Source organism: Rhamphochromis sp. 'chilingali', assembly GCF_963969265.1.
Source record: "Rhamphochromis sp. 'chilingali' genome assembly, chromosome: 2".
NCBI classification, from domain to species: Eukaryota; Metazoa; Chordata; class Actinopteri; order Cichliformes; family Cichlidae; genus Rhamphochromis; species Rhamphochromis sp. 'chilingali'.
In genome coordinates this window covers 5,766,582-5,794,531 of record NC_137930.1, presented here as the reverse complement: position 1 = coordinate 5,794,531, position 27,950 = coordinate 5,766,582, and the positions used below count along the sequence as shown (strand labels likewise).

General features: G+C 41.2%; 1 protein-coding gene across 3 annotated transcripts; it reads left to right on the top strand.

Moving 5' to 3' along the window:
- Window positions 1-6: 6 nt before the first annotated feature.
- LOC308388015 (basic helix-loop-helix ARNT-like protein 1) lies at window positions 7-27,299 on the top strand (the record flags this gene model as incomplete). 3 transcript variants are annotated; one of them, XM_080868452.1, is made up of 20 exons in its annotated part: window positions 7-162; window positions 8,561-8,739; window positions 12,020-12,083; window positions 14,051-14,198; window positions 14,630-14,650; window positions 14,873-14,905; window positions 16,198-16,227; window positions 16,796-16,953; window positions 17,517-17,596; window positions 17,712-17,804; window positions 18,074-18,191; window positions 18,571-18,720; window positions 22,662-22,908; window positions 23,626-23,732; window positions 23,836-23,986; window positions 24,108-24,187; window positions 24,307-24,415; window positions 25,677-25,770; window positions 26,967-27,060; window positions 27,142-27,299. In XM_080868452.1, exons 3-20 carry the CDS (start codon window positions 12,038-12,040, stop codon window positions 27,297-27,299), a joined length of 1,917 nt encoding a protein of 638 aa, XP_080724578.1. In that variant the 5' UTR covers window positions 7-162; window positions 8,561-8,739; window positions 12,020-12,037. The 3 variants fall into 3 exon arrangements, with proteins under 3 accessions (XP_080724578.1, XP_080724580.1, XP_080724579.1); XM_080868453.1 differs by lacking the exon at window positions 7-162 and adding an exon at window positions 339-484; XM_080868454.1 differs by lacking the exon at window positions 14,630-14,650.
- Between the last annotated feature and the right edge of the window lie 651 nt (window positions 27,300-27,950).

The following is a 27,950-nucleotide window of genomic DNA, read 5'->3' as shown; positions in this document are numbered from 1 at the left end:
GCAAACGCTATTGGTTGAAAAACTAGGTTAGTGGTCCGACAGGCATGACGGTGAAGAGAAACTGGGTCACCGATTGAAAATCGTTTATGTCACACTTCTGTGTGTTGCTATTACATATTACCAGCGGCGTTCAATGGATGGATTAGTCCCCCTGGATCTTTTGTAAGTATAACACAAGAACGAGGATATGTTTGTTGACGCCGCGTCTGTGTGACTTTGCTGGGCTTCGGTCTGTGATGGATATCGTCGATGTTTTCCCAGCGCTGTGGTCATGTCAGTGTGGTTTTCTAGAGCAGGAGGAGGGACTTTAGCTTTGCTGGCCAAGTCTTGACAGTCAGTAGCTAGCAGTGAGCTGTATGCTAATGTTAGCAGACGGGGGAGAAATGCCGTTATGGTCAAAAAGTGCGGAAAACGCCTTTAGTTTGGCGGGGTTGGTTTAAGTGGTGCCAGGAATCGCCGGGACTTAGAGGAAGCTCGGGCGTGGGTAAGTGCCGGTCAGTGGCTTTCAGTTTATTAACTGAACGTGACCCAAGTGAGTAAAGCTCCAGTGCTAGCGCATTAGCTGTGTAAAACGGGCCTTGGTGGGTATACTCAGCAGCATCTATCCTGCTCCGGTAACTTCAAAGCCTCCATTGCTTGTCTCTTTAAAAGGCCTCAACGGTACTGTGCTATTCTTCTATTTATTTGGAGACCTGTGCTTGTCTTAAGTATCGCGACGGTGTATGCACTTGCTGTGGAAATGTGGCCACCGCTAGGTGTCTCTGCTGTGGTTGATCAAAGACTATTTGATTGGGTTGTGGTTATACTGTGCATGTAATTAGTGTATTATTGAAGCAGGAGGATATGGGGTGTGATAGATAATATAAAATCCGAAACAAAACCTAACCAAACCGCTCGAAAGCTGAGTGAGTGACGATTTTAGTTGTTTGTTGTTACACATCTTGGGCATCATAAAGGGTGGACGTGGCTTAAAAGTGAAACAAGTGCAGAAGGCCTAATACCCAGGGATGTCAGCTGGCAAGGCTAATGAGCACCAGAGGGCGATACCTGTGGTTGTAGAAAAGCCTTCCTGTCCTGTATAAGTCTATGGGAAAACAGCCCTCTGCCCTGGCATCAATAAACACTTTCCTTATGTGTTTATGGGCACAGCAACTAATTTCAGGTCACATTGAGTAAGACGTCAAATACATTTTCTAATGTACTGTCATTATTAGAGACAGACAGGAGGATTAGGTGTTAGCCAATGAGCATGCAGGTCTCCTTGCATGTCATACCTGGTTTCAGGCGGGTCCTGCTGAGGACCAGCTGGTTTTGACTGGGAGGATATGAAATGGTCTTGAGCAGGATAGGAAACAGTTGGTTGTCACTGTTGATTCATCATCTGAGTCACTCTCACCACACTGAAGCCTTTTTTTAGTACACAGGGTTTATGGATCTATTTGGGGATACATCATATTAAACCTTTGGACGTTGTGTTAAAGGCAGTTTGCTGTTAATCTTTTTTTTTGTTGGATTACTGTCTCGTGTGTTAGTTTGACAGGTGCACCTTGTGTTTTTGTAGTTTCTCATGCCTGCCTTGAGTAGATTATCCATTAACTGTTTCACCACATGAAAGGCACTTGCTGTGAACTTCAGACTGTGTCTTTGTTTTTGTTTCTAGCCAGGTAGCAACCTATATCAGATCTTATCAGTACGGATCTATGTAGCCACAAAGACATTTTTACAGCAGACATTTGTTGTGATGACTCAGAAGGGTTGCAGTTAACCATCCTGTTGATCATGAAGGCCAGATGACAAACTTCTGGTTTCTATGAGGAAACTGTATGATATAAAACGTTATAGAGAAAAAGATCCTTGTCATGACTATGTGGATGCTAATTTAGATTAACTAGAGATCATTCTAAGTAATTATGTGAGAGAGACTGTCACACTAAAAGTTTCTTGTATTAAAATGTATGTGGAAAATTCTTCAATGCCTAATATTGTGGTAGAAGTATAACGTTAGTGGGGGGAAAGCTTTTTAAAACCTTATTTTAGGGCAACCTTAGTAAACTTATTAAACATATTTTTTTTAATGAGATTTAAGTTGTGATCCTACACATGTAGCTGTTATTTCCTGTTAACCATTGTAATGAATATTCATTTGGATAATTCTTCAACATAAGAGCCCACAAGTGCTCAAGGAAAGTTCCAATTGGTGAGGCTTGCTTAAATGAGATTACGGGACACAGTTTATTTAGAGGTGAATGTATGAGAGCTACTGAAAATGTCCTTCTTAAGGGGTGAATAGCATTGTCAGTAATGAATAATAATAAATAAAGGACATGGCATGGAGGTGTAGTTTGTAGCGCTGATGCCTCACAACAAAGTTTGGATCTTCTGATCTGCTGAGGTCTTTCTTTGTGGAGTTTACACATTCTTTATGTGCCTACATGGGCTTCTTCTGGGTACTCCCACTTCTTCCCAAAGTCCAAAGATATGCATGTTGAGTTTACTTGTGACTGCAGGTGAGAGATTGTGTGGTTGTCTATCTCTGTGTCGGCCCTGTGATGGTCTGGCAACCTGTCCAGTGTGTGTACCCGGCCTCTGATCTTATGATAGCTCCACCGCATTTCCCTAAGTAGGATAAGCAGTTAAGAAAATGGATGGATGTAACCAAGGCACCCTGCCAAGTTTAATAAAGATGCCTCCTGTCTAATTCCCAATAGGAGATGTTGGCCACAGTGACTGGCCATATGCTTTGGCCGGACAAACCTAACGAGCCATGCCATTGACTAAACAGAGAGGTTCCACATCCATCAGGAAACCCTTGCATGTAACTAAGAAGATACGATGCTTGACACTTACTTATTTCTCCCCTGTAAGCTTCTGTGGTTTAAAAAAGGGAAAAGGTAAAGAATTGTTGGGGTTGAAAGGAAAATTGATCAATAAATGTGTTTATCTAAATAAAAAGACACAAGTAGAGATAACAAGCCAAAAGATTTTTAACTCGTGTAAATACAATAAATAAATAAAAAAACAATTTTTTCCATTGTACTTCAAATAATGCATTTTAATGTAATTTTTTCCTGATATTAAATAAATTAAAATCTAATTTCTCTAAAAACAAAATGTTCTCAGGTGTATGTTTAAGTATGTTTAAAAGGAAACTTAACCTTATCCTTGGCTGGACTAATTTTGGTCTCCAAATATGCAGGTTTTTCAGGCCTGTATATTATCAGGCCTGATTGGTCAATTTTCCTGAAATCCCAAGGATTCTTTCTGCACATATTGCTCATTATTCCCCATTGCATATAGATTGCATAAGGGATTCGAAGCATCCATCCATGCATCGATCTTCTTATGCTTGTCCAGATCAGAATCACAAGGGTGTTGGAAGTCTAACCCAGCTGTCCTATTCTATACACCATACATTTATTCTGCTGGCATACACAACACAAAGTGGGACATGTATTTAGTGTTTATAAAGGGAGCTACTTCAACAAGCTCCACCAAAAATGCCAGCTTATAAATATGCAAAACAATAAGCAAGAAAACAGTTTCCACTACATGTGGAAACAAGAAACGTGTTTACCACCTTAAACAGGCCGTTGAGTACAACTGTGAAATTGAGGTATACAAGAAGGGGTTGCTAGGTGGATGGAAATTATTTACTGCTTTTGTACTCAAAATTGACTTACAGTCACAAGTGGAAAAAATAAAGTACACCCTCTTTTCAATTCTCAAGTTAGGGAGATAATAAACAATCATCTGGTCCTCATCAACTTCTAAAAATTTTTAAATACAGTTTGTGTTGAGGAACAACTCACAACATATTGCACTGTCATTTGTTTAACAAAAACTAAAGTAAAAACTGAGTATACCCCATGGTTCAGTAGCTTGTTGGGACAGATGGCCTCACATTGGGCTCAAGAATACTTTGCTTACAAAGGAGCTCGTGGTTGCCTTAATTACTGCAAGGTGCCCACATCATCACCCCTTCAGGTATGAGGTGTTTGTGCCGATATGCTGTGGTTTGGTTTTGACAAACGTGATGCTGTGGATTTTGCCCAGACATTTTCAATGTCCAATGAACATTGTTCCAGAAGTCATGTGGTTTGCTCAGATGTAATTTTGCTCATCTAAGTCATTCGCCATGTTCTTCTTAGAGAGATTAGGTGTTTGAAAACCCTTTAAAATAAGCTGTATTTGTTCAGTCTTTCTAATTTTACTGTTATGAATTTTAACATTTAACTGTTAACTGAGAAGTTTCTCTGACTTTGGGGTGAATTGACTTGGACGACCACTTTTGTGAAGATTTTATGAATGTTTTCCTCTTGTGAATAACTTTGTCAAATAAAATGATGGACACTGTATTGTTTAGTAGGGCTGCCACAAACGATTATTTTGATAGTCGACTAGTCACCGATTATTTTTGCGATTAGTCGACTAATCAGATCATGCATCCATTGGATGTAAAACGTACAGCTTATTGCACCAGCATGCGTCTGCTCTTATATAACTATCATTAGCTGACAGCTTGAAGTGTTTAATGTATGTGATAACTAAAAATAAAGACAAGATGACAGTTTATTAAACTTTTAATGAATTTTTCAGATTGTCTCGGTGGAGTTTAATAAACTCGGCCATCTCTTCTTTCTATGTGAAATATAACAGGACACTGGAGTAAATTCTCTACCATTTCACACTTCTGTTTAATCAGTTCTCTGTTTGACGTTTATTCAGCTGTGTAAAAACTATAACTTTAATCTCAGCCAAACCGATTTACTGAGGAACAAATAAAACATAAAAAAAAAGCCAAACAATAACATTTTTAAATGATCTGAGTGGCTTTTATATCATGTTTAACCTGAGTAGCGAAAGACTGCGGCGGGTTTGAAAATGATGTCCCGGGAGTTTGCCGTTCTCACCGGCTCTAGTGAGCCTTGAACCCTCTAGTTATCGAGCTGGTGGGTAACAGACGTCTCCGAAAACGTCGGAGCACTTTTGCAAAAGTGTGATGTCTTGATAAACCGAGCAGATATTTGAAGCTACACAGCTACATTCTCGCCTGAAAATATGTTAAAAGTTTATTTTGTGACCCAGAAATAGTAATAAGAGTAATATTAAAACTAAGTAGCTGCCGCCATTGTTGAAAACTGGAATTGGCTGGGCCACGCTATGAATTCTGGAATAGTTTGGGCCACGAAGGATACACCCGACCCATCCTTCAAATCTGGGGAAATGAAGGATGCATTTTTCAGCCACGTTTGGGGAAATCTTCAAATTTGGACAGGCTTCGCCACGTCGCTGTAACGTAATTGGCCTACAAATGCGGCCTCCGAAGGATGCGGCCGCTAAATTTGGACACAGCTACGAAACCAGACACTGCTGCTTCTTCTTTGGGGTTTAACGGCAGCTGGCATCCCTGGACATGCAGTGCTGCCATCTGCTGTTTCAGTCTGTTATTACACTCTTAAATCCTGCTACTTATTCCTGCGTCTTTCAGGATCTTACAAAGCTTCAAACGACACATCCACGATTTTAATAGTCGACGTAATCGTGGCAGTCCTATTGTTTAGTAATGGCCTTTCTATTTATTACTTTGTATTGTAATAAATAAATATAATGTCATGGCCATCTGTAATAATTACCTGCCTTCTGTCAAAGTAGATTTCAGATATCATGGCAACAAGAAAAGCAAAGATTTAAAACTGGTGTCTGGGGCTGCTGGTGCTGTCATATCATTGTGATGGGTCTTGATGGATGGGGTCTATTATTACTATGAGGAAAGAGGATCGGTGCTTATTGTGTCACTCAAAAGTGAAAGTTGGTTTCGCTCTTGTCGCTGCACATGTTGTTTGTCGCCACCAGCACTGGCTTGAGTGATTGCATAATCTCTTTGCCATTTGAGATGTCTCTCAGTTAAGGTGCAGTTATTGACACTCGCTCTATGTAACAACAGACTGGGCACTATGTGACGTTTTCCCTGTTGAACACTCTCCAGCTGTAGAGTATTAATTCATTACTTTTTCCATCATAAGCTTATGCCTTTGTATTTGAATAACAGCAGTAATGACTGCTATGTTACTCAGCACAAGAACAGAATATATACATTTCTGCATTTTCTAGCCACTCGTCTCAGAACACAAAAAGCAGTGTGTGCACAGCATTGTCATGAGTGCCGCCATCAACCGAGGTTGGACTTGTTGGCATGCCGGATGCCTGCATGAGTGTCCCAGCTGGATCAGCAGCCATGCATATCCATGAGAGCACAATCTGTGATCTGATTGTTCGCAATGGAAATGCTCCAACCTGTACTCGGGCCATTTTTGTAGCAGCACCTTGACCTGTGCTTTTTTTTTCTCAGCTGGACAGGCCGCAATCTCATGCTGCCAGAGAAGCACAGGTCTTTCTAGATAACAAGCATATCCAGACACTTACTTGGACCTGTTGCCCTGAATCTGAGATTATAATTTCCACATACAGCGCTGCTAGGGTCTTCTTGGGTCAGCAATGTTGAGCCCTGAGACTTGACAACCAGACTTTACTTCCTTGTCAGTGCTTAAATTTAAATCGGTTGTTTATCATTTGTTTAGAAATGTAGCTGGGATTGTTATCGTTTGGCAAGACCTGCCCAGTGATGATGAAAAACTCAACCTCGGCACACAGTTAGTTCTTGGCTGTAAAAAGCTGAATGTGAGCACACTGCACTCAATCTATGCAGTAAACCCTTTCACATCCTTGCAGACAGGCTGCTACACCCTGACTGCTGCAACAATACAAACCCCAACTATGCACGTAAGATTTGGTGACCTCACGTAGAGAAATTCCCAGAATAGCTCCACCCACGAATAGAATTAAAAGAAAACACCTGTGTGAGTGTGCAGGGACTTAAAGTCTGACATAGTTGTACCTGTATATCAGGTTGTTTTACAGGTCAACTTATTGTAGTCTCTTGCATATTTCAGAATTGCCTGTATTGTGATGTTTGTCCAAAAGGTTTGCATTGTACTGTGAGTTTTATTTTTTATTTTTTAATTAAATTGGTCATTCAAAAGGGGCACATTTAAAGCTTTATGAGTTTAAAAGTCACCAGTTAAGAGTTAATGCTGAGTGAAATCACATTACAAGTACCCACAGAATTATGTCATGCTTGCAGATTCCATCTGTGGAGCTCTGAAAGCTGTAATAATTTTTTTAATTTTTTTTTTAAATGACTCATGTTGGGGTTGAAACTATTAAATCTCACAGGAAGCTGGATATAATAGCAGTCGTTAAAATATTCCATTTTATTTCACTGACCAGAGGTCTTTGCACAAGCCAGTGTACAGTTTTGATATTTCTGGGTAAGAGAAGATGAGAGTGCAAGGGTTTCGGTTCATCCCTGTTTGAAGCATCGAGTATTAATTTGTAGTGTATTTGATATTTGTAAAATCTTTTCACATCTTTACAAAAACGTTCCATCACTGGCCATGGTGGAAGTATTTGGGAGATTTGGCAGCTGACTTGCCGGCTGGATGCGTCTTTCGTGTATGAACGGGCTTTCTGCCTGCTTCCTGCCTGTCTGAGTGGGTGTTTAGTATTTAGTATTTATTTATTTATTGTCATTGTCAAGAACAATGAAATTGCGTTTGGGGCTTCCATACAACCCAAAAAAAAAAACAGGGAATCAAAGCAGAATGCCTTGCTGACTCACTGATGAAGTAGAAGTAGGTGGTGGATGGAAATCGAGGCTGGCTGGTTAGAGACCATAGAGATTGGCTGACCCACTTTTTACTCCAGCACCAGTTCCTTTCAGTGCTCAATCATGACATAGTGGTTTTCCCCTTCTAGCCCAGGGCTTTGTCCCAATAAAAGAGCTCACCAAACTCGTCCTGACCTAGTACTCTCCTGCCTGCATCTTGAGTTTCACATTGTGTTGTTACTGAAAATTAGATAGTTGTTTTATGAACCCGATCGGCACTCATTCTACATCTATCTTCATCTACTTTTTCTAATAAAGGTTCATTAATATTACACTCTTAAGATTGGAATTGATGGATACACCTGTTAACTAAAGCTGAAAAGATCTTTCTCCATAACTTGTCTCTGCACACAGACGTCATTTTGACATTTTCATAAATGTAAAGTAGAATCTTTACCCAGTTACTCCTCACATTTCTATAGCACAGTGGGAACAGCTGGGTAGCTCACCGTGTTGGAAAATACTTTTTCTTAAATCTCATACAGATCTATGTTGGCAGCCGTGTTGCCACCTTGATGTGCTGCGCTTCTCCCATCTCCATCACTCAGGCATTTTCTGAAGCAATGTATCCAGTTAATATAAAGCTACTGACAATGAAACTGAGCTTGAATCTGTGCAGGAGATATACTCCAAAAAGTGATTCATTAATTTGCTGGGACTAATGAGTAAATATTTTGCAGAATGTGACTTGTAGTTGGCTTTTATCTCGTACCAGAATGAATGTTTAGCCCTGGATTTTGAGTGTGTTACTTGAATACATTTTGCTTACATTTAGAGATTGGCGACAGATTGATTTTGCACCTGACTCATAGATTTCTCTTCATCCCCCTGCAGATGTAGACGGGCCCCAGCTGCTTAAGGATCTGATCATATGAGGGGAGACCACTTCAAAGTGGATGAAACTAGGTCAGGCTGAATCAAACCAGACTCAGACCAGATCACAACCGAGCAGACCAGATTGATTCAGACGATACCAGGCCCGTCCAGGAAGCCTGTTCCAGTTTCCTGTCCAGGTAACTGAAGCCGCTCTGCACGCCATCTGTAGGAGGTGCCTACTCATATTTCAGAGATGTGAATTTGAACCAAGGAGTCCTCCTTCACAGTGCGAGAAATAATTAACATATTTGAAAACTAGGCCAGCATTTGCTTTGGAATAAGTGTGACATTAAAAATGTGATATTTATGTATTTTTATTTCCATGTAATATTTGTAGTGTTTGGTTCAATTTAAGTTATCAGTGAACTTATGTATTAATACACCTCTGTTATATTTGCTTACACAATTTAAGGACTAAATCTGGTTTTAAAGGAGTCATGTTTTCAGAGCAGTGACATGTTGCATGCATCTGATTCTGGCTGACTGCTGTTTAACTTTATCAGCATTCACCCCAGAAAAAAGGCTCACCGCCTCCACATGCTGCTGACATTTTTAGCATCTTATATAAAAACAGCACTCCCATTGCAAAAAATTTAAATGGTATGCTTGGCCTTGAACAAGTGGTTTAGTGCACACACCTGCTTGCGGTTGAGTGAATAGATAATGGCATCGAATATCTAGTTTTTTTGTCTTTGTTTTGTTCTTGTTTCGTATCCTGAACTCCTGAATGACGAGGTGATGCCTACTTCCTTTTTTTTTGTGGTGTTGAGTTGCAGTGAGAGATAGAGATTCCTCTTTACTTCTCTTTTCTGTCCTCTATTTCACCTGACCTCTCCACTCCCTGAGCCTGGTTGTGCTGGAGGTCTCTTCCTGTCAAAGGAGTTCTTTGACAGGCGTTCTTTAACCGTACGGGATGATCTGATCTTTGGGTTTCTCTTTGCTTTTCTCTAGTCTTTAGCTTACAGTATAAAGCTCTTCGAGGCAAATATTGTTTTGACCTGGAGCTGTATGAATAGTGCATTTACTTGGCAAACTCATTCAATAGCAAAGGTTTGTTCGTTTAGAGCACGTGTCCCGTGAGAATATTTTTTATAGATGTACTATTATTGTTATGCATGGCCCGGCAATATGAGGTGCTAATGATATACAAACTACAGATTCCATAATGCAGCACTGCAGCCTCCTTGCTGAACCGCTAGGCTAACTGGGAACATTCCCGCCTCAAACAAGTCAAACTTCTGTTATTGCGAAGCTAGCCGCTCACAATGGTGGAGAGAAAAGTTGATTCTGAAAGCAGAGCCTTTCAGCGCCAGTGGGTGACTGAATATATGTTTACAGACATGCTGGTAAACCCGTGTGTCTTATTAGTGGAGCTAATGTGGCTGTAATTAAGGAATTTAATTTAAGACGGCACTACGAGACAAAACGTCAGGATAGCTGAAAAACCTAAACGCAGAGCAGAAACTACAGAAAGTAGAAGAGCTAAAGAAGAATCTGACATTTCAGCAGACGTTTTTCACCAGAGCAAAATCACAAAGTGAAGCTGTTGTGAAAGCAAGTTTTATTGTAGCAGAGGAGCCAAATTAGCCCGGTACCACTCTGAAGAGCTGCATGATGAAGCTGTGCGACGTCTTGTGTCCAGACAAAACGCAGATTTTGGCAAATGTGAGCCTGAGGAGAAATATGATTGCTGATCGGGTTTGTGAGATGGCCACTGATTTAAGAACACAGTTGTGTGAAAGAAGCAAAAACTTTATCGCATACTCTCTTGCTGTGGATGAAAGTACAGACATGATGGACATTGCACAGCTGATTGCACAGCTGGCCATCTTCATCCTTGGAGAGGAAATATTGAACATTAAATCGATGCACAGGACAACGACAGGGAAAGACATTTTTTAAAACGTATGTTAAAGTGTAACCGACATGAAACTGCCCTGGGACAAACTTGTTGGACTTACAACAGATGGTGCGCCGGTGTTGTGCGGTGAAAAAAGCAACTAGTCAGCAGGTTGTGAGTAAAGATGCAGGAGGAGAACTGTACCGGTGAGTTAACAGCATATCACTGCATCATACACCAGGAAACGCTGTGTGGTAAAGTCCTAAAAATGGAGCATGTAATGATCACCGTAACGTAAACCGTAAATTTTATCTGAGCTAAAAGTTTAAATCACCGTCAATGTCAGTCTTTTATGTGGGAAATAGATTCAGAGTTTGCCGACATGCCATCATACAGAGGTCGGTTGGCTGAGTTGGGATAAAAATTCTCAATAGAGTTTTTGAGCTCAGCAAGGAAATCTGTCAGTTCATGGACATGGCATGTATGATGCGGTGAAGGCATTTCAAGTGAAGCTGTCACAAATGCACCAGTGCAACCTGCCTCACTTTCCCTGTTGCCAAGTAATGTTGAACCAAGTCAGCGGACTTTGCTGAACTGCACCTGTGCAGATTCAGATGGAGCTGCAGTGTAATGATAGACTCAAGGGAAAGTACGACACTGAATGGCCCGCACAGTTTATTATTTCCATTCCTGAAGCAATGCCTCAGCTCCGTCTACATGCGGCTCCAACCTTGTGTATGCTTTCATTTATTTTTTCTGGGGTTTTTGGCAGCATGTTCATATTTCTAACTTGCATAATTTTGACAGGATATATTTTTATGAAGAGCAAAATATTTAAAGTTAAAGTTTATTTTTTTAAGTTTATTTAATCTGGAATAATATTCCTGTCTGTTTTTATTCATATTTATGTTTAAAAAAACATAAACATGTTCAATAAATGTTTATCTTGTTTGGCCCGCGACCTAAAGTGTGCCTTGAGTTTTGGCCCCCTGTGCAATTGAGTTTGACACCCCTGGTTTAGAGGCTTCACAGTAAATACATTTGCTTATATTGTTTTTTTTTGGGGGGGGGGTTCACCCATTCCTCTGAAACATTAGTGTGGCTCTTGATGAGTCATGCCACCTGTTTGCGCATGCATGTGCTCGAAAACTCTAATCGAAACCTTTACAGAAAATGACTGAATAATTAAGCAAGAACTCTTGTTAACGACAGGCCTTCTTCAGTCAGCTCAGAGTCACTTGGGAAGGTTTCATCATCTCTGAAGTTTAAACACTTGCCAGGGTTGTAGTTGGCGAATTGGAATGCACATGGCACATCTCAACCAGTCTGATTTATGTGTCATGTAACTGATACGGTGCGACCTAAATAGCTTACAGTATTTCAATACATGCAGTTGTAATAGTGGCTTCCTGTTTATTGCGCCTGCACACTTGACCCAGATGACACGATGTTTGCTGCATGTGTCCAGGCAACAGTTACTCTGTCTGTATTTTCTTTGTTTTGGGATTTCTTTGTTTTTGTCTTTGCAGATTCTCAGAATGATTCCATCTTAAAGTGTTGCTTTTGTGTGTTCACAGTTGAGGGCTCCAGAGTGGATGGAAGGAGATGATTTTAACACACAGGCTGTGATGAACATCTGTGGTGAGTTTGGCCCTTCCTAAAAAATAAATTAGTATTTCCCTCTGTGCATCTCTCAATTAAGTGTGCACGCTTTATTGAAAAAAAGGTCTGTGCAGATAGTCACCTCCGTTTCTCACAACTACAGTATTTCCGCTTTGATCTTGACCTCAGACCTTTTATAGTGATTTCTTGTCAGCACGGATAATATGAGTAATCCCGCACATGTCGCGCTTATTATTTGTCAGTTCATTTACATACTTAGACCCAGTAGTTTCGGTCTATGCATGCATATGCATGCGACATTTGTGTGACTGTCTGCTCTGTGTTGCTTATTTTCTTCTGCAAAGAAACAGTGGATTGTTTCTTTTATTTTAGCTTCTAATACACACAGACGCCTGCATTGCAGCTATTTCTTAAAAGAGAGGGTTTAATCACCAAAAGACTGAATAACAAGGTTGCACACGGGTCTGTTGAAATCTGGCACAAGAGCCTTTTTAGATTTGCAAATGGATTTTTATATTTCTGGGGAAATATTCGTCCTTATGTTGCAGCTGTCATTTAGCAAGAATGTGTTTGTGTATGAACCGTAGGATCCATTCATTTTCTATTAGTAAAGTAGACCTGTCTTAAAAATATTTAAAAATTTAGTTCACGAACCACAGAAAACATCTTTAAGGCAGCAAACCTGTTTCATAATTACCTGCCTTCGTCTATGAATAAACATTTTTTCTTCCTTCTACGATTGAAGCAATTTCTCAGCGTTTGTCAGTGCTGTTACGCTGACGTTACCTCGCCATGATTTACATTTAATGAACAATTCTGGATATTAATGAGGTGAAATTTTCACACTTTGCAGTGCCATCCAGGGAACCATAGTGGATGTTTTTGCTGGCCGGTTCTGTCCTCTGAGCAGCTTGTTTAACGCCCCCTGGTTAATACATTTACGTGTCAGATTAGCGTCAGCTCGGTTATTCATGTAATTGTGCTACATTGTCAAAACAGCAGCTGATACGTTTGTTTAGCTGTTGAACTAATCTGGCAATCATGACAGTTGCTGGTTTATTGTGCTGTATTTGAAACTGCTGGATAGTCCTTTTGGATTTTTGAAATGTGTGCCAGAGGCATCATCCATCTGGTTTGCTGTCTACAACAACAGACTGTGGTTTAAGAATCTTTACACCAATAAAACAATATATAGGTCCCCTTTAAATATGTGCATTTGTCCTTCAATTTAAAAAAAATAAATAAGTGAATAAAATAACATTTACCGTACTTGGTCAAACTGCAAGAGCTTTATATAGCCGCAATGATGTCTCATACAGGAGTGGGAGCTTTTGTTTTACTTTTTGCTATGAATATGAGTTATAGACTCACACAGCCACCAACTCGTTTGGGGCAAATGTAATTATTCCAACCACGCAGAGTGTTGTGATCTCAGTCAGCAGTGGCACAGCAGTCACTCCTCCTCATCTGGAGCCCTGTGCAGGCAGGCGGCTTGATAACCACTGCAGAGTCACCCAGAAAGAGTCACAACAAAGAAAGTCGTCAACTGTTGTTATTCTGGTTTGGCAGTGTGGTTTACTAGGTTGCCAGTTTGTCTTAAGATTATGTAGCTTCAGCAGCCGGTGAAATAAAAATGGTTACTAAAAATGTGTATGTAGTATTTTTTTTAAATTTGGTGAAACACTTGTGCACTGGTAAAGCCACAAATGCGGTGACAAATAAATGAAGGAAAAACACCAACTTTTGCAGTGCATTTTTCACAAAAACAGACTGCTTTCAGTGTGTATACGCTTTACACGACCAGTTCGTACCTACAAAAAACCCCAAAAACAAACCAACAAAAGAATGGAATCTTGGGGGGTTTTTTTTTATTTATTTTTATTTATTTTTTTATTTATTTTTTTGTGACACTGTGTATAAAGGCCTTAAATCCGCACACAGAGAGATGTCTGTTTTTAAGCTCAGTGTCTCATTGTGCTGTGCAGATGACCTGATGGCAGACCAAAGGATGGACATCTCGTCTACAATGACCGACTTCATGTCCCCCAGCTCCACTGACCTCATCTCCAGTTCCATCAGCACGCCTGGCATGGACTACACCCGCAAAAGGAAAGGCAGCACCACCGACTACCAGTAAGTAGACAAGGAAGAAAGAGAAGCTCAAATGCTCACTTTATTGGTAATATAAACATATTTGCTACTACTGCTTGACTTACCAGCAGTGGTAACTGTAACATCACATAAATAGACCTTGAATGTATTCTTGGCAATAAGGTGCACAGAGAAAGGGGAAAAATATACAGACTGAGAATTATGGGAAGAAGTGATAAAGTGAAATGACTAGATAGACAGAGTGTTTCTGGTCCTATTAACCATGTCTGATTATGGAGACACAAAGTCTTTTGCATTCATTAGTGCAGGTGTGCTACAATATTCATAACATTTGTGTCCTTAAACACTGTTAGCCAATGTTGCTAACACTTTACACGTTGTTTAAAAAAAACATAATGATCTGAATCATTCAGTGACAAAAAATTGATTGATAAATTTGTGTTTCTTTGCAGAATTGATGGCTTCTCATTTGAGTAAGTTCAAACATTACTCGATGTTAGTAGATCTAGCAAACTCAATTAATCAGCCTGAAATGCCACTGAACCCTCACACATAATCTTTTGCACCATGAAATATTGAACAGACTGAAAAGCAAACCTACTCAACCCAGTGAACCCTTTGTGAAGTGCTCTGGTTATTTGAATGTGTTCCTGTGGTCTTGCTGAAACTTATATCTCCTGTTTTCTCCTTCTCAGTGACATGGACCCAGATAAAGATAAACTGGGCAGGTAAGGCGCCATTATTGCCATGGTGATAGAGCTTTAATCTGCTGGATGTGTCTGTTTATTGCTCTTGAAATATCCTGCTTCTGGCACGATTGGGTTCCCTGTTGATTTCAACTTAAAGGGTCCGTTGAGCCAAATCATAACGTTCGTGTTTTCACACTCACATTTGTGAATCTCAGAGATCTGTATTTGGATGTTTCAGTGCCCACATAAACACAGAGGAGGTGAATGGAGGTTTTACACTGGATGCTGCTCAGAGTATTGAGAGATGTTATTTTTAACAACAGCAGCTCTTACTAGAATAAAAATCCATGTTGCTCTGAATATTACACAGATTCCAAGGTTTGTCCTTTAGAGCACAGTAGAGAACGATCGGGTAATAAACACCCAGTAAAGATGTTTAAGTTTTCCGCCACGAGGACTTTTGCCATGATCTATATGACCAAATCTGACACGTCAGAGTTTTTCACCATGTTAGGACTGCATGTTCGATCATTTTATTGCATCGGACGTCATCAGTGCAATTTAATTTCACTTAACAGGGAAAGAAAGGCAGTGATGGGTGTATTAAAATAATTTTTCGCAGAAATGTTCATAAAGTTAAAGCAAAGTTGAATGAATGTAATAAGCTGCACAGGAAAAGTATCATAAACTACTACAGCTGCTGTAATGCATGTTACTCTCCAGGGGAAAATCTCTTGCACACTGCACTGTGACACCAAAGCCAATCGAGGAGAACCATTTCACTACTGTACAGACATGTCTGCAGTTCAGCTGGGGGTGCAGTAGGGAGTGCTGCCTGAAGGAGAGTGAATGACGTAGTCACGTTACATAGCAACTTAAGGGGCTTTGGATGTATTACTTAACCCTTTGGTTTTACTGAACTAAGTGCTCGCCACACACTGGATTAGACAAATCTTCCACTAGCAGAAATAACCCAAAAAAGACACAGACAACGCCGAGTTTGGAGAGATGCTTTATCTCAAAATAAAGTCAGTCTCCTGACTTTTTAGACGAGTTTAACTCGTCCTAATTGTTTTTGGAAAGTCAAGGAATCATTTGCATGTACTATGAAGTCATCGTCTGGGTGTGTCTGTAGAGTGGAGTGGACATTTTCCTTGTTGTTGCTCTTTTTTCCTAACTGTAAATATGAGATAAAGAGATGTGTCATGTTTGTACTGCATTAGTCATCAGATTTGCCCTCTTGCTGCCCTTTTAAAGTATGTGCTATCGCATTAATTTAACAATCAAACCCTTCAGTCCTCTCTAATTCTTTCTCTGTTTTGTCTTTTCAGTGACCAACAGGGCAGGATTAAGAATGCCAGGTATAAACACTCCTTTTCTTTCTCTCTCTCCCATTCCCCCTTACCTGCTAAGCTCCCTTGCATGAATTAAATGTCACTCTGTGGATGGGGACAGAGAGATCTTTGTGCACACTGATAATAAGAAACTTTATACATTGAAGTATATAGATCCAAGCATTATGTGGAAGGGGACTGTAAAAGCAAACCTAATTGCTAAAGCCAAGCTGTCTTTCTCTTACATGGAAAGAATTCTCTTTTATAGCTGCTTCTGTGCAAAGCGAGAGCAGACAAGCAGGAAGGATATAACCTTATAGTCGTGGAGGATCGGCAGAACAACAAAAACTGGATTTCTTCATGTCTCTTGAGGCTGTTTTCTTTGCGTCTTGCTAGCTGATGTTAGACGGGACTATGAATGCGTAGACAGTGGAGTCTGTTGGATAAGGTGCTAGGAGTTTGTATTTTGTAGAGCAGGTAAAGTTCAGCCAAGCTGGTTTATTATTATTTACTGTGGATTTCTGCCAGCAAGATGGGTGGAAAATGACTTTGTTCATTGACACTTTTTTGATGTCTGATGTCTTCTCCTGCACAGAGAGGCCCATAGCCAGATTGAGAAACGTCGCAGAGACAAGATGAACAGCTTCATCGATGAGCTGGCGTCACTGGTGCCCACCTGCAATGCCATGTCCCGCAAGCTGGATAAACTGACAGTCCTCCGGATGGCTGTCCAACACATGAAGACGCTCAGAGGTTAGAATCAACTGGGAGGGTTGGGGGGAGGCAACGAAGTGAAAAGTCTTCTCATTCAAACACTTGCTCGCATCAGTTTTTGTACTAACATGTGAAATATGCGCTGTTGAGGACCTGAGGGTTTCCATCCCAGTTAAATAAAGATTAAACAACGAAACATATTCATAAACATGGGAAACGTGAGAGGTTTTTACTGATCAGGTGACAAATAAAGAAGATAATTGATGATGGATCCCTAATCGGGGAACGGGCAGGTCAGGATAGTTAAGATGGATGATGTTAATGCAGTGAAATACTTACCTGTGCCGTGTTGGAGACCGCTGTTAAAAATGTGAAGGTCAGTGGGGGCTGGTCAGCAGCTGGTCAGTTGATATTGGTAATCCTTTGGTAAACATTTCCAAATATGGAACTGTGTGTAATTCTTAAAGGAAGATAAATTCATGGTACTCAAAGCAAATAAGATTAAGTGGGAGCATACAGCTTTCTAAAAATGCTCTTATGTGTGCATGTGCAGTTTGAATAGTCACAGGTGTGACCTGCGTGTGTTTTAATGTTGTGTGCAGGTGCAGCCAACCCGTACACAGAGGCAAACTACAAGCCTTCCTTCCTCTCAGATGATGAACTGAAGCACTTGATACTAAGGGTGAGTGGAAAAATCAAAAATAATTAAGGTTCTTTTTATAACTATACAAAGGGGGGGAAAAACCTCCAGAAATGAACTTTTAATCCAGTTTTTAACGTTCTGTTTAATAATGCAGGCTGCTGATGGCTTCCTGTTTGTGGTCGGATGCGATCGTGGCAAGATCCTGTTTGTTTCTGAATCCGTGTACAAGATTCTCAACTACAGCCAGGTACGCTGACAGCCTGAGGAATGAAGGGATCTTTTTGTTAATGGTGGATGATTTTTAAGCCACCTTAAAAGGCTTTACTGTGGATCTGCGACAGGCATGCGTTAGTTCCTTTACAAAGCAAAAGAAGGATGCTGTGAATCTGCTCAATCACTATTACTACACAAACAAGTGGACAATTCATAGCCAGCAAACATCTGTCTATCCATCCTAATTTGAAATTCCACAAATTAAACAATTCAAATTTATTCATCTTTCTCTCTCCTCTCAAGAATGACCTGATAGGTCAGAGCCTGTTTGACTACCTTCACCCCAAGGACATCGCCAAGGTCAAAGAGCAGCTGTCGTCCTCTGATACAGCCCCACGAGAGAGACTCATCGATGCTAAAAGTAAGCAAAAATGGACGTGTGTAATCTGTTTTGTAGAGCCAAGAGTTTGGTCAATGCCGTTAAAATCTGTCACACCAAATGGTGTGAAAAAGGAACCCCATATAGGGAACTGAAGGCTAGAAACAGTCAGTGCATTTTCTCAAAGGAAAAGCCTGTTGATTTAACGATGGCAAACACAGCTGGAGGTAAAACAGGGGAAGTGTGCATCATTCAAGGCACTAAGAATAGAAAATGCAACCAAGAGCTCCAAATGGATTTATTTTCCACATGTGCGTTTCCTTTGTTATTTGTGTGCAAGTCCTTCTTTCTAAAATTGCTGAGGCTTGAAAGAATAGTCGTTTTCTGTTGACTGATTATTTTCTTTCCTTTATTTTTGCAGCTGGTCTTCCTGTGAAGACGGACATCACCCCCGGTCCTTCTAGACTCTGTTCTGGAGCTAGGCGGTCATTTTTCTGCAGGATGAAGTGCAACAGGCAGTCTGTCAAAGTAGAAGATAAAGACTTTCCCTCCACCTGCTCTAAGAAAAAAGGTAGCGTGCCATCGTCTTCATTAAAACCTGACAACCTTCCTCTCTGTCAGAGCACCACCTGAAAAAGCTCTGTGCTTATCAGCTCTCTGGTCCCTTTCTGACATCCACTCATTTCTGTAAATCTGATGTCTCTGCTTGTCAGTGCTGTTTCTGTATGGGTGGACTGATCACAGCCTTGTGAAAAGCTGTGACAGCAATCTTATGAAGCACGTGCAGTCAAGTTACCACTTACTCTTTTGGAGATTGGTGTCTAGATCTGACAAAAAGTAACAGCTGAAGTTAGTTTGTTGTTCCCAGTTGCTTCTAAAACTCTTTATTCTAAGTTAATGACATACCTGCAGGGTCCGTGTGCAAGCATCTCTAAATAAAGAAGGATGCACTCATTTATGCACGCAGCACTACAGCAAGAACTTAATTACCCTTGACACAGAGATAGGACTGGTCAGGATCTAACAATAAATGACATGGTGTGTTTTTCCCTTAACAATTATCTAAGGGTGTAGATGCACCATCATGACTACATGTAGGATGTAGCATCTGTAATTACCAAAGTATCGTCGTATTAAACAAACTCTAATTTCAAGCATTTTACATCACTGTCAGGCCTAAAGGGTAAAAGGTATTGCTGCTGTGGCTCGTTTCTCCCACATCGTCTGACAGAACGGGTGAGGAGCATTAACATAAAAATAAGCCACGTCTGAATTGCAGAGAGCTTCCACTATATCAGCTCGATGAAGCCAGCAGTGTTTTGCATCCCGTGTCTTAAGAGACCTTTGGAGCGGCTTCTCTCTCCTCTCTATTTACATCTCACACAGTGCTTTGTAAATATCTCCATCACCTCCTTATGAAACCAAAAGCCCTCATTTCCTGGTGTTCCTGTTCTTCTATTTTTAGGTTCACATCCTTTTCATAACAAGGAATTGCACCTCAGTTGGCATGAGAGCATGGTGTTTATTTAACCTTTATTTACCCGCTCTATATTGTCAAAAACAAATTCTAGAGAAAGACCTGTCTGCTTAGATTTTAGTGCTTGAAAAGGTTAAATTTTTGGTCGGCTTTTGTTAGTTTAACTATTCAAATTTTTCATATTATAATGAAAACGATACATTTGACAGTTATCAGCTTTTTTTCTTGTCTTTTATACTAGAACTGGCTAAAATAGATGCATCCTATTTCGGTAATGCATGAGGGCTCAGGTGGGGAAGCTATAACAGTAATGATGGAGCAGTGATTATTTATTCATGTTTCAGGTATTTCTTTTGTGTTTAAGTAGTTATTTGAATGATGTGTTTTCTGTGTATGAATGCGTCCTATTACCCGATGAGAGGACAGTTTATTTATTCATTTGAAAACCTTTTAATTAATCAGCAAAGCTTACACGCCATAAAAGAATCTCACCAGTGATAATCTTTGAAAATAGGGCTGCCTCTGAAAGTCAGAGCTATGAAGCATCAATCAAAGATGCTTTCAGTTGAGTGAGACTGCGAGCGCTTATCTGCAAACAACATGCGCTGCACTTGTAGATGAGAGGAGCTGAAACCTGAGGCGCAGGGCCTTTTTTTTCCTGATAGGCGGTTGCTCGGTAAAGTCAGATGAAGAAGATTTTTGCCGGAATCTTTATGATCTTTATTAACTGCTTCTATAATTTAAAGGGGAAGAAGAAGCCAGGTGCTGATAATCAAATGCACTTGACAAACTGATGAGCAAGAATGACTACCTCTGTAAAAGCAGAAGTTGTGCAGTTTGCTTCTATGGAGCATTCAGGAGGGTGATAACATAACGCTATAATCTTTCCAGAATTCACCCCAAGGTCAGACTGTGCAATGCTCAAAGGCACTACAAATAACCCAGGAGCTACATCTCCGGCTCTACAGGCCTCAGTTAACATGTTAACTGTTAAAGTTCATAACATTATATTTAGAAAAAGATCATGAACTCAGCTGTATACATAGGTATTCTAGAGACATATCTGAGGCCGTCTGCCCCTTAATAAAGCTTGGAAATGACGAAGTTGGGTCGTGTGACACGACAGCGATCCCCTGCACAGCAGCAAATCTACAGCTGGGTGGCTGGAAAGAAAAGTATCAAGCTGTTTCTTCACTCTTACGATTACTTCAGTTGGACTTTTATTGTGAAGAGATCCACAGAGTGAAAATGTGAAGATGGATTTTTATTCTCGCAAGATGACAACGTTCTCATTAAAGTGAACTTTGGCCTAACTACCTTAACAGTTTGCTTTGTTGTTGATGAACAGTTGCAATGGGCCAGTAAAAGTCCAGACCTCACCCTGAATGTAATGATGTGGTTGGACCTTAAGATTCAGCTGTGCTGAGCAAATGCCTAAAAATCTCAATGAAGTAACACTGTAAGGTAGAGTGGGCGGGCCAAAATTGATCCGCAACAGTGTGTAAGGCTGATTAAATCATACAGAAAACAGTTTGGTTCTGCTGGTGTCACGCTCTGCCTCCGGCTCATTTCTGCAGAGTTGGTCCAAACAGTAAAAGTTAACACAAAAACGGCTAAAGCCAAAAATGAATTTGAACTCTGAGCAAGAACCAGACTATCATTTAACAACATCACAAACTACAAGAAAATGTTATGTTGCAATTAAGAAGCACTGAGGTAGTTTAATTTGAACAGAAACACGTGATGGCCAATTAATCAAGTAAAAAAATATGAACGACAACAACACATGGGACCTGCTGAATCACATTTAACTGACCAAATTCTGATTTGTGTGAATCTTATTTGGAAGTTGCACCTGGGCTGTTCTGGCAACCTCTATATCACACTTCATTAGCTGTGTGCCAAGCAGGTCAGGGCTGAAAGCAGTCTGAGTCAGCTTGGCAGACGGTGGTTTCAGCCGTGGTGAATTAGCTGGAACACATTGGAGTGCAGTGTAACATCACGCCTGGACTCGAGTTTTTAAGATTAAAAATCAAAGGTTTAGAACAAGACACGAACGGAGCCTGGGTCGCTCAATTTTCCTCGTCGGAAAGTGACGCACGGGACATTTGCACTTCGATCAGTCAATATAAGAAGATTTTCCTGGAATACATTGCAGCATCTGTTCCACTGGTCTAAGAGCAAATGAAAACATGGCTGGCTGCGTTTGGAGCTACTTAGTAGCTTATTGAGGAACTGGAGTGTAAAACGTCTTTTATAATCAGAGGAACATTTGCAGGCACATACATGCAGCTGATTGTCACAGTTCATGTTAAAAAATGTTAGCAGTTAACGTTCATGGAGACACACTTCTCTGTGTTACATGGGGGGGGGGCTGCAAAGTTCAGTACAGCTACAGAAGTGAAACCGCCAAGAAGGTATTTTACTTGTGTAACATGTGTTGAGGAGATGGGAGAAGTACTCCCGTCTTCATAGAGAGTGGAAAGGTGTTCCAGATGGTTTGGGCGTTTGCAGAGGAAGGATGGCAGATATACTGGACAAAGGCTGTTGAAGATGAAGTTGCCAGGCAGGAGGTTCTTGTAGTTTCTAATCTTGTAGTTTTATGGCAAAGAGCAAGAAATAAACAGCCCTGAAAATCACAGATGGGCTCATTTGTCAAAAATAGTTTAAAGAGGGTACAGGCCAAAGTCCACACAGCACTAGCTGATTAACTGTGATCCTTTAATCCTGCAGGGACGACCGTATGATTTGTCTTCAAGGGTTCAGCCTAGTGTTTTGATTTGTATTTGATAATTAGCTGTAACTGCATCACTGCTGTGGCTTCCTCAGCGTTTTGTAAGAGATTTTGAATCAATCAGCCAAACTGTTCAGATGTGGGTTCATAATCAAAAATAAATCCCCATCACATTCAGTTCAGTGAACTGTAAAAAATGCTCCATCATACCCCACAGCATGGTGACGGTATCCCACTAAGATGGCCCTGCTTATTTCTAATTTTAACGCCTCTCTCTCGCGTCTCTTCACTCTCATTACAGCGGACCGTAAGAGCTTCTGCACTATCCACAGCACAGGCTACTTGAAGAGCTGGCCACCTACCAAGATGGGTCTCGACGAAGACAATGAACCCGACAACGAGGGCTGCAACCTGAGCTGCCTGGTGGCCATCGGCCGCCTGCACCCCCACATCGTCCCCCAGCCCAGCCTGGCAGACATCAGGGTGAAGCCGACAGAGTACGTCTCCCGGCACGCCATCGACGGCAAGTTCGTCTTCGTTGACCAGAGGTGAGAGGCAAAAGGGGAGAGCCGAATAGGTTACCTCGTCTTGATTTATGTGACAGGACAGTAAAGTTCAGCTGCTTGCATACTCACATGATTTTCAAGGTCGCATTTCCCTCAGCTTATCCTCAGAGTCCGCCTGCTTGTTGATATATTTAGAGAGCAAAAGATTGGATAATAAAAGGATAAAATGGCCAAAAATTGAACAGACTGTAATTTTGATATGAGAGTTTGATATGAAATTGCCTCCTGAAGGGTGGAGGGGTGAGAGCTGTGAGGAAATATGGATTCAGAGAAATCGAAATAACTTGTAGTGCATAAAATGTCAGAGTAGAGCCACAAATAGTCTGCTTTTACCTGCAGCGCTGTGTCATTTAGCACAGCCTTTGTTAGCAACAAACACGATGGAGTCAAATACACCCCTGTTTAGGATGCGGTGATTTTTGAGTTTTTAATTTTAGCTGTTTAGATGAACACATTATGTTTCAGTACACACTGTTTTACCTTGGTGCTGTGTTACAACCGGCCTTTAGTACAGATGAAAAGCTTTTCAGTTAAATGAGTTTTATTCTTGCTCAGTGCATTAAGTGCAGTGAGGTTTCAGGACACAGTGATCTGTTTTTGGGTGATTCACTATCTTAGAAAACCTTTGTTGCCCATAATTAAGACTCTCACCAGCAGCTGCAAGCGAACAATCCTCTTTGTGTCTGTGTGTTCTTCCAGAGCCACAGCCATCCTAGCCTACCTACCCCAGGAGCTGCTGGGAACTTCCTTCTATGAGTATTTCCACCAGGACGACATCAGCCACCTGGCAGAATGTCATAGACAAGGTGCCTTCTGAGAAACCTCTAGAATCCTTGTTAGAGTTTAATAGAGAAGATGTGAATGAATGAATGCGTGTGCTCACTGCGAATGTATCGCAAATGTCCACAGTGCTACAGATGAGGGAGAAGATCAACACCAACTGTTACAAGTTCAAGATCAAAGATGGCTCCTTCATCACGTTAAGAAGCAGATGGTTCAGCTTTATGAACCCCTGGACCAAGGAGGTGGAGTACATCGTGTCTACCAACACTGTGGTGTCGTAAGTATCTGAAAACGCATTTTATTTGCTTTACCTGGAAGTTTTTAAGCTATAAACAAAAATATTTTGGCTCTTTGAAGACTCGGGTACATCACCTGTGCGCTTTCCCCCCCTTCTTCAGGTGTCCTATGATGGAGGGATCAGATTACCCTCAGTCTGCTGCCTCTCCACAGAGTATGGACAGCGTCCTGACCTCAGAGGGTAAATGACTTCCTTCATTCTTTCACTCCCTGCTTATTTATCAAAAACATCAGCCCATGTCCACAGTTATTCTTCACAGTGCATACATTCTTCTTCTCTTGATTGCTGCTGATTGGTAGGTGGGGGGAGGCGGGCGCTGCAGACGGTGCCTGGTATCCCCGGCGGCACAAGAGCGGGAGCTGGGAAGATTGGACGCATGATTGCTGAGGAAGTGATGGAGATCCAGAGGTGAGAATAGGAGAATTTCTGTGGTTTTTACAATCTCAAACCAGTCGAGCAGAAAACCAGCGTTAGTGCTCTAATGGAAAATCACCGTGGCCTAGTTTCTTACTCAGATCATGCTGATAGAGGTGACACAGAGAATGAATTATCAGGTATTACAAGCCAGCTGTACACACTGGCAGGTGAGTATATGACAAACCATATGCAGGATTTTACCTCATTTTTCTGCACTGAATCATTTCAAATGTCAGGTTACAATAAAATGGAGAATAGGCACATGTTCTGTGCTGTCTAAAGTAGGACAGTGTGTTCGCGCTGCAGGCTCTTCTCCTCGCTTTGTGAAACTTCAAGGCTGATGATGAAACCCAGCCAAAATACCACAGACTGTCTCTGCTGATAAATGATCGCCCGATTGTTATGGCAGTTCTGAAAAATGATTGTGTTCAGTGAGGCTGATAGAAGAGGGACTTTTTTTATTTGGGGTTTTCATGTGCTGGAAGATTTTTTGGCATTTTAGGGAAAGATGCTGTTTGACCTTCTGAGACTGGTCAAATTTGCAGACCACATGAATTCATGCCTGATGCAGCGATACATACACGCGTGTGTGTAATTACTCATGCAGTACGTGTGAACATGCACATTTTCTTTTATCCTTTAGGACAAAAAAATAACAAGGCAATAATTGGCTGCCTCTTTAGCAAATACACAGAGGATTAGTCGTCCTTGTTCTGCTCTGGCATGTCACATAAGAGAGCAGCATGAAGACATTCTCCACCTGGTGCAGGTTCTGAGGCAGGAAAACAAATTATTGTTGCCAGCTGCAAACCTCGTAGAGTCTCTCCAACCATGACGAGGGATTTACCGACCTGATATTTAAATCTGAAGTATGTTTGATCTGGACTCACAGAGCTGTTTCAGGTATAATCTGTTCAGTTCCCTTGTATTTAGTGTGTAATACCTCAGCGCTGCACTGGTTGCTAGGAGAAGAAACCACAAAGGATCAGCATACATGCAATGGAAAAACCTTTCTTTAAGTGTTTGAGAGCAATTAACATAGTCACAAAATAAATAGGCTTATTGTAGCACTAGCATCGTGTTGGTACTTGATATCGACTCTACGAGTACCTGGAATGGTGTACTTGTTGTGTTTCATGTACTTGTACTTTTCAGTTCATTCAAAATGGCGAGTGTGAATACAGGAATAGACGATTGGAGACAGCCTAGATCTGATTCAGAAACACTGCTGTTATCTGTTTCTCCCTATCAGGATTCGAGGCTCCTCCCCCTCCAGCTGTGGCTCCAGCCCTCTGAATATTACCAGCACACCTCCACCCGACACCTGCTCCCCAGGGGGCAAGAAGGTAACACACACACACCTAATTGACCTGAAAGCAGTTGAATTTGTGTGCTTCTCTGTGAACGTGCACTGTGGTGAGGGCCACGTGCTCGGGGTTCCTGCAGGACATTTAAAAAAAATATTCATATATCTGTAAATAAAACGTGAAAAATAAAGTCTTTAGATGTCCTTTATTTTGAGATGGTGTCTTTAAAAGTCACTACTAATAAAATAATTCTGTAAATCACTTGCTCGGTATTGTCATCTCTCTGTTGTCATGCACATTTATTTATTTTAGGATAAAATTAAACAGTTTGACCCTCCAGGGCAGGGATGTCAGACTCCTTTTACAATGTGGGCCAAATCCAGACTCTGAGTGAGCTGAATCAGTGAAACTACACGATGAATGTCTGTGATGGTTCTTAGTCATTCAGGTCATCGTAGTCTGAGTTTCTTGAAGATGATTCACTTCTCAGATGAGAGGTGAATCATCTTCAAGAAGCTCCTTAAACTACACGATAAATGTGTATAATTACAGAAAAGGTTCTGGTAGTTCTTTGCCCAGATGGTCCTGAAATTGTAAAATATTACATTTTTGTTAATTCAGAGAAAATGTCCTGTGTACTTAATGTAAAAATCATAATTTTATATAGTAAATACGGAAAAACCAGGAACTTTATGTCATTTAAGTGTTTATCTATTACCTAATTACTTTGCTGTGTGAATGGCAATTAATCGGGGTTCTTTATCATTAGGAGAAGTTGTAAAAACTGTTAAAACTTCAAATCTATGCACTCCTTCACATTTTTCAGAGCCATCCAGTGGGCTGGAGTCTTTCAGAGGCCAACTCTGGGCCCCAGGCTTCATGTTTGACACCACTGCTCTAGCTCCTGCACTACCCTAACAGAATAACTGTCCTCGTCTCTACTTTAGACATAATTGCATTGTTGAAACACCAAACTCGTCTGGTCTAATCTTAGTATTTATAGTGCAGGAACTTCATGGGTCTGTCTAAAACCTGAAAAAAAAGCCCCTAGAACAAACCCAGAAGATCAAAATGTACAAAATTATTTTATCCTGTTTTAATAATGATAAAAATGCTGCTTAACAGTTTAACATGTGTATACAAGTTCATGCTTCCGCGAACCTCAGTGTTCGCTCTCACTGAACAAGTTCAATGTTTTTACATTGAACTGATGTTTACTCATGTCGTCTCTGCAGATTCAGAACGGCGGGACGCCCGAGCTGCAAAGCACGGGGATGCTTCCTGGACCCGACTCTGTTGGCTACCCCTACTCCAACCAGTCCATCATGAGTAAGTCACTGAGTAAATCTGTCATTTTATGATTATGACCTCTTCATCAGTCATCTTCTTAACAAGTTGCTCTCTGTAAAGGTGACAACTCCCACCTGAGCATAGACATCATGGATGAGCCCGGTTCCAGCAGCCCCAGCAACGACGAAGCGGCCATGGCTGTCATTATGTCCTTGCTGGAGGCGGACGCTGGCCTCGGGGGGCCCGTCGACTTCAGCGACCTACCCTGGCCGTTGTGAGGAAGCTGGGAGGGACGAGCCGGAGCTGCTGACGTGGGGTCGACGTCTGGTTGCCACGTTTTCCAACCTGTGTGCATGACGGCACCGCAAAAATGTCCATCTTAACAAAAAAAGGAAGAAAAAAAACGCTCTGTAGATACAGAGGAGATCCTCTCTCTTTAGGTGTCCATCAGACTGGATGGCCGTTAGGTTTCACCCCCAAGTTTTTGGTTCGTCATTCCCTGCAGGTGGAGCTGAGATCCTGTTAAGATGCTAATTTTTCCAGTGCTGGTTTTCTAACGTTGCCACGGTGAGAAACCATTTCTCTAACAACGGCGGTGCTGACATGTCAATGCTCCTTCACTCTCTACCCCATCAACACAAATTAACAGAAGGCCCCCCTCCCCCAAGACACTCGAGACGGTGGCAGAAGTTTAATGGTGTTGTGTTGGGTGGTGAGCCCCCTGTCTCTGAGGTTTCCCTGTAGGATACTGTACAAGCACGAGGACGTGAACACACAACAGAAGATACTCAGAGGACCTTTATTCCCAAAATTCCACTACCAGGTGTATCTCATGTATTTAACTTCTTCCTTCTTTTTTGTAAAGACTGAATTGTTTTGGAAGGCACCGCCCAGCTGCTGTTTCCAGAGTTTACGCAAACTTTTACTCC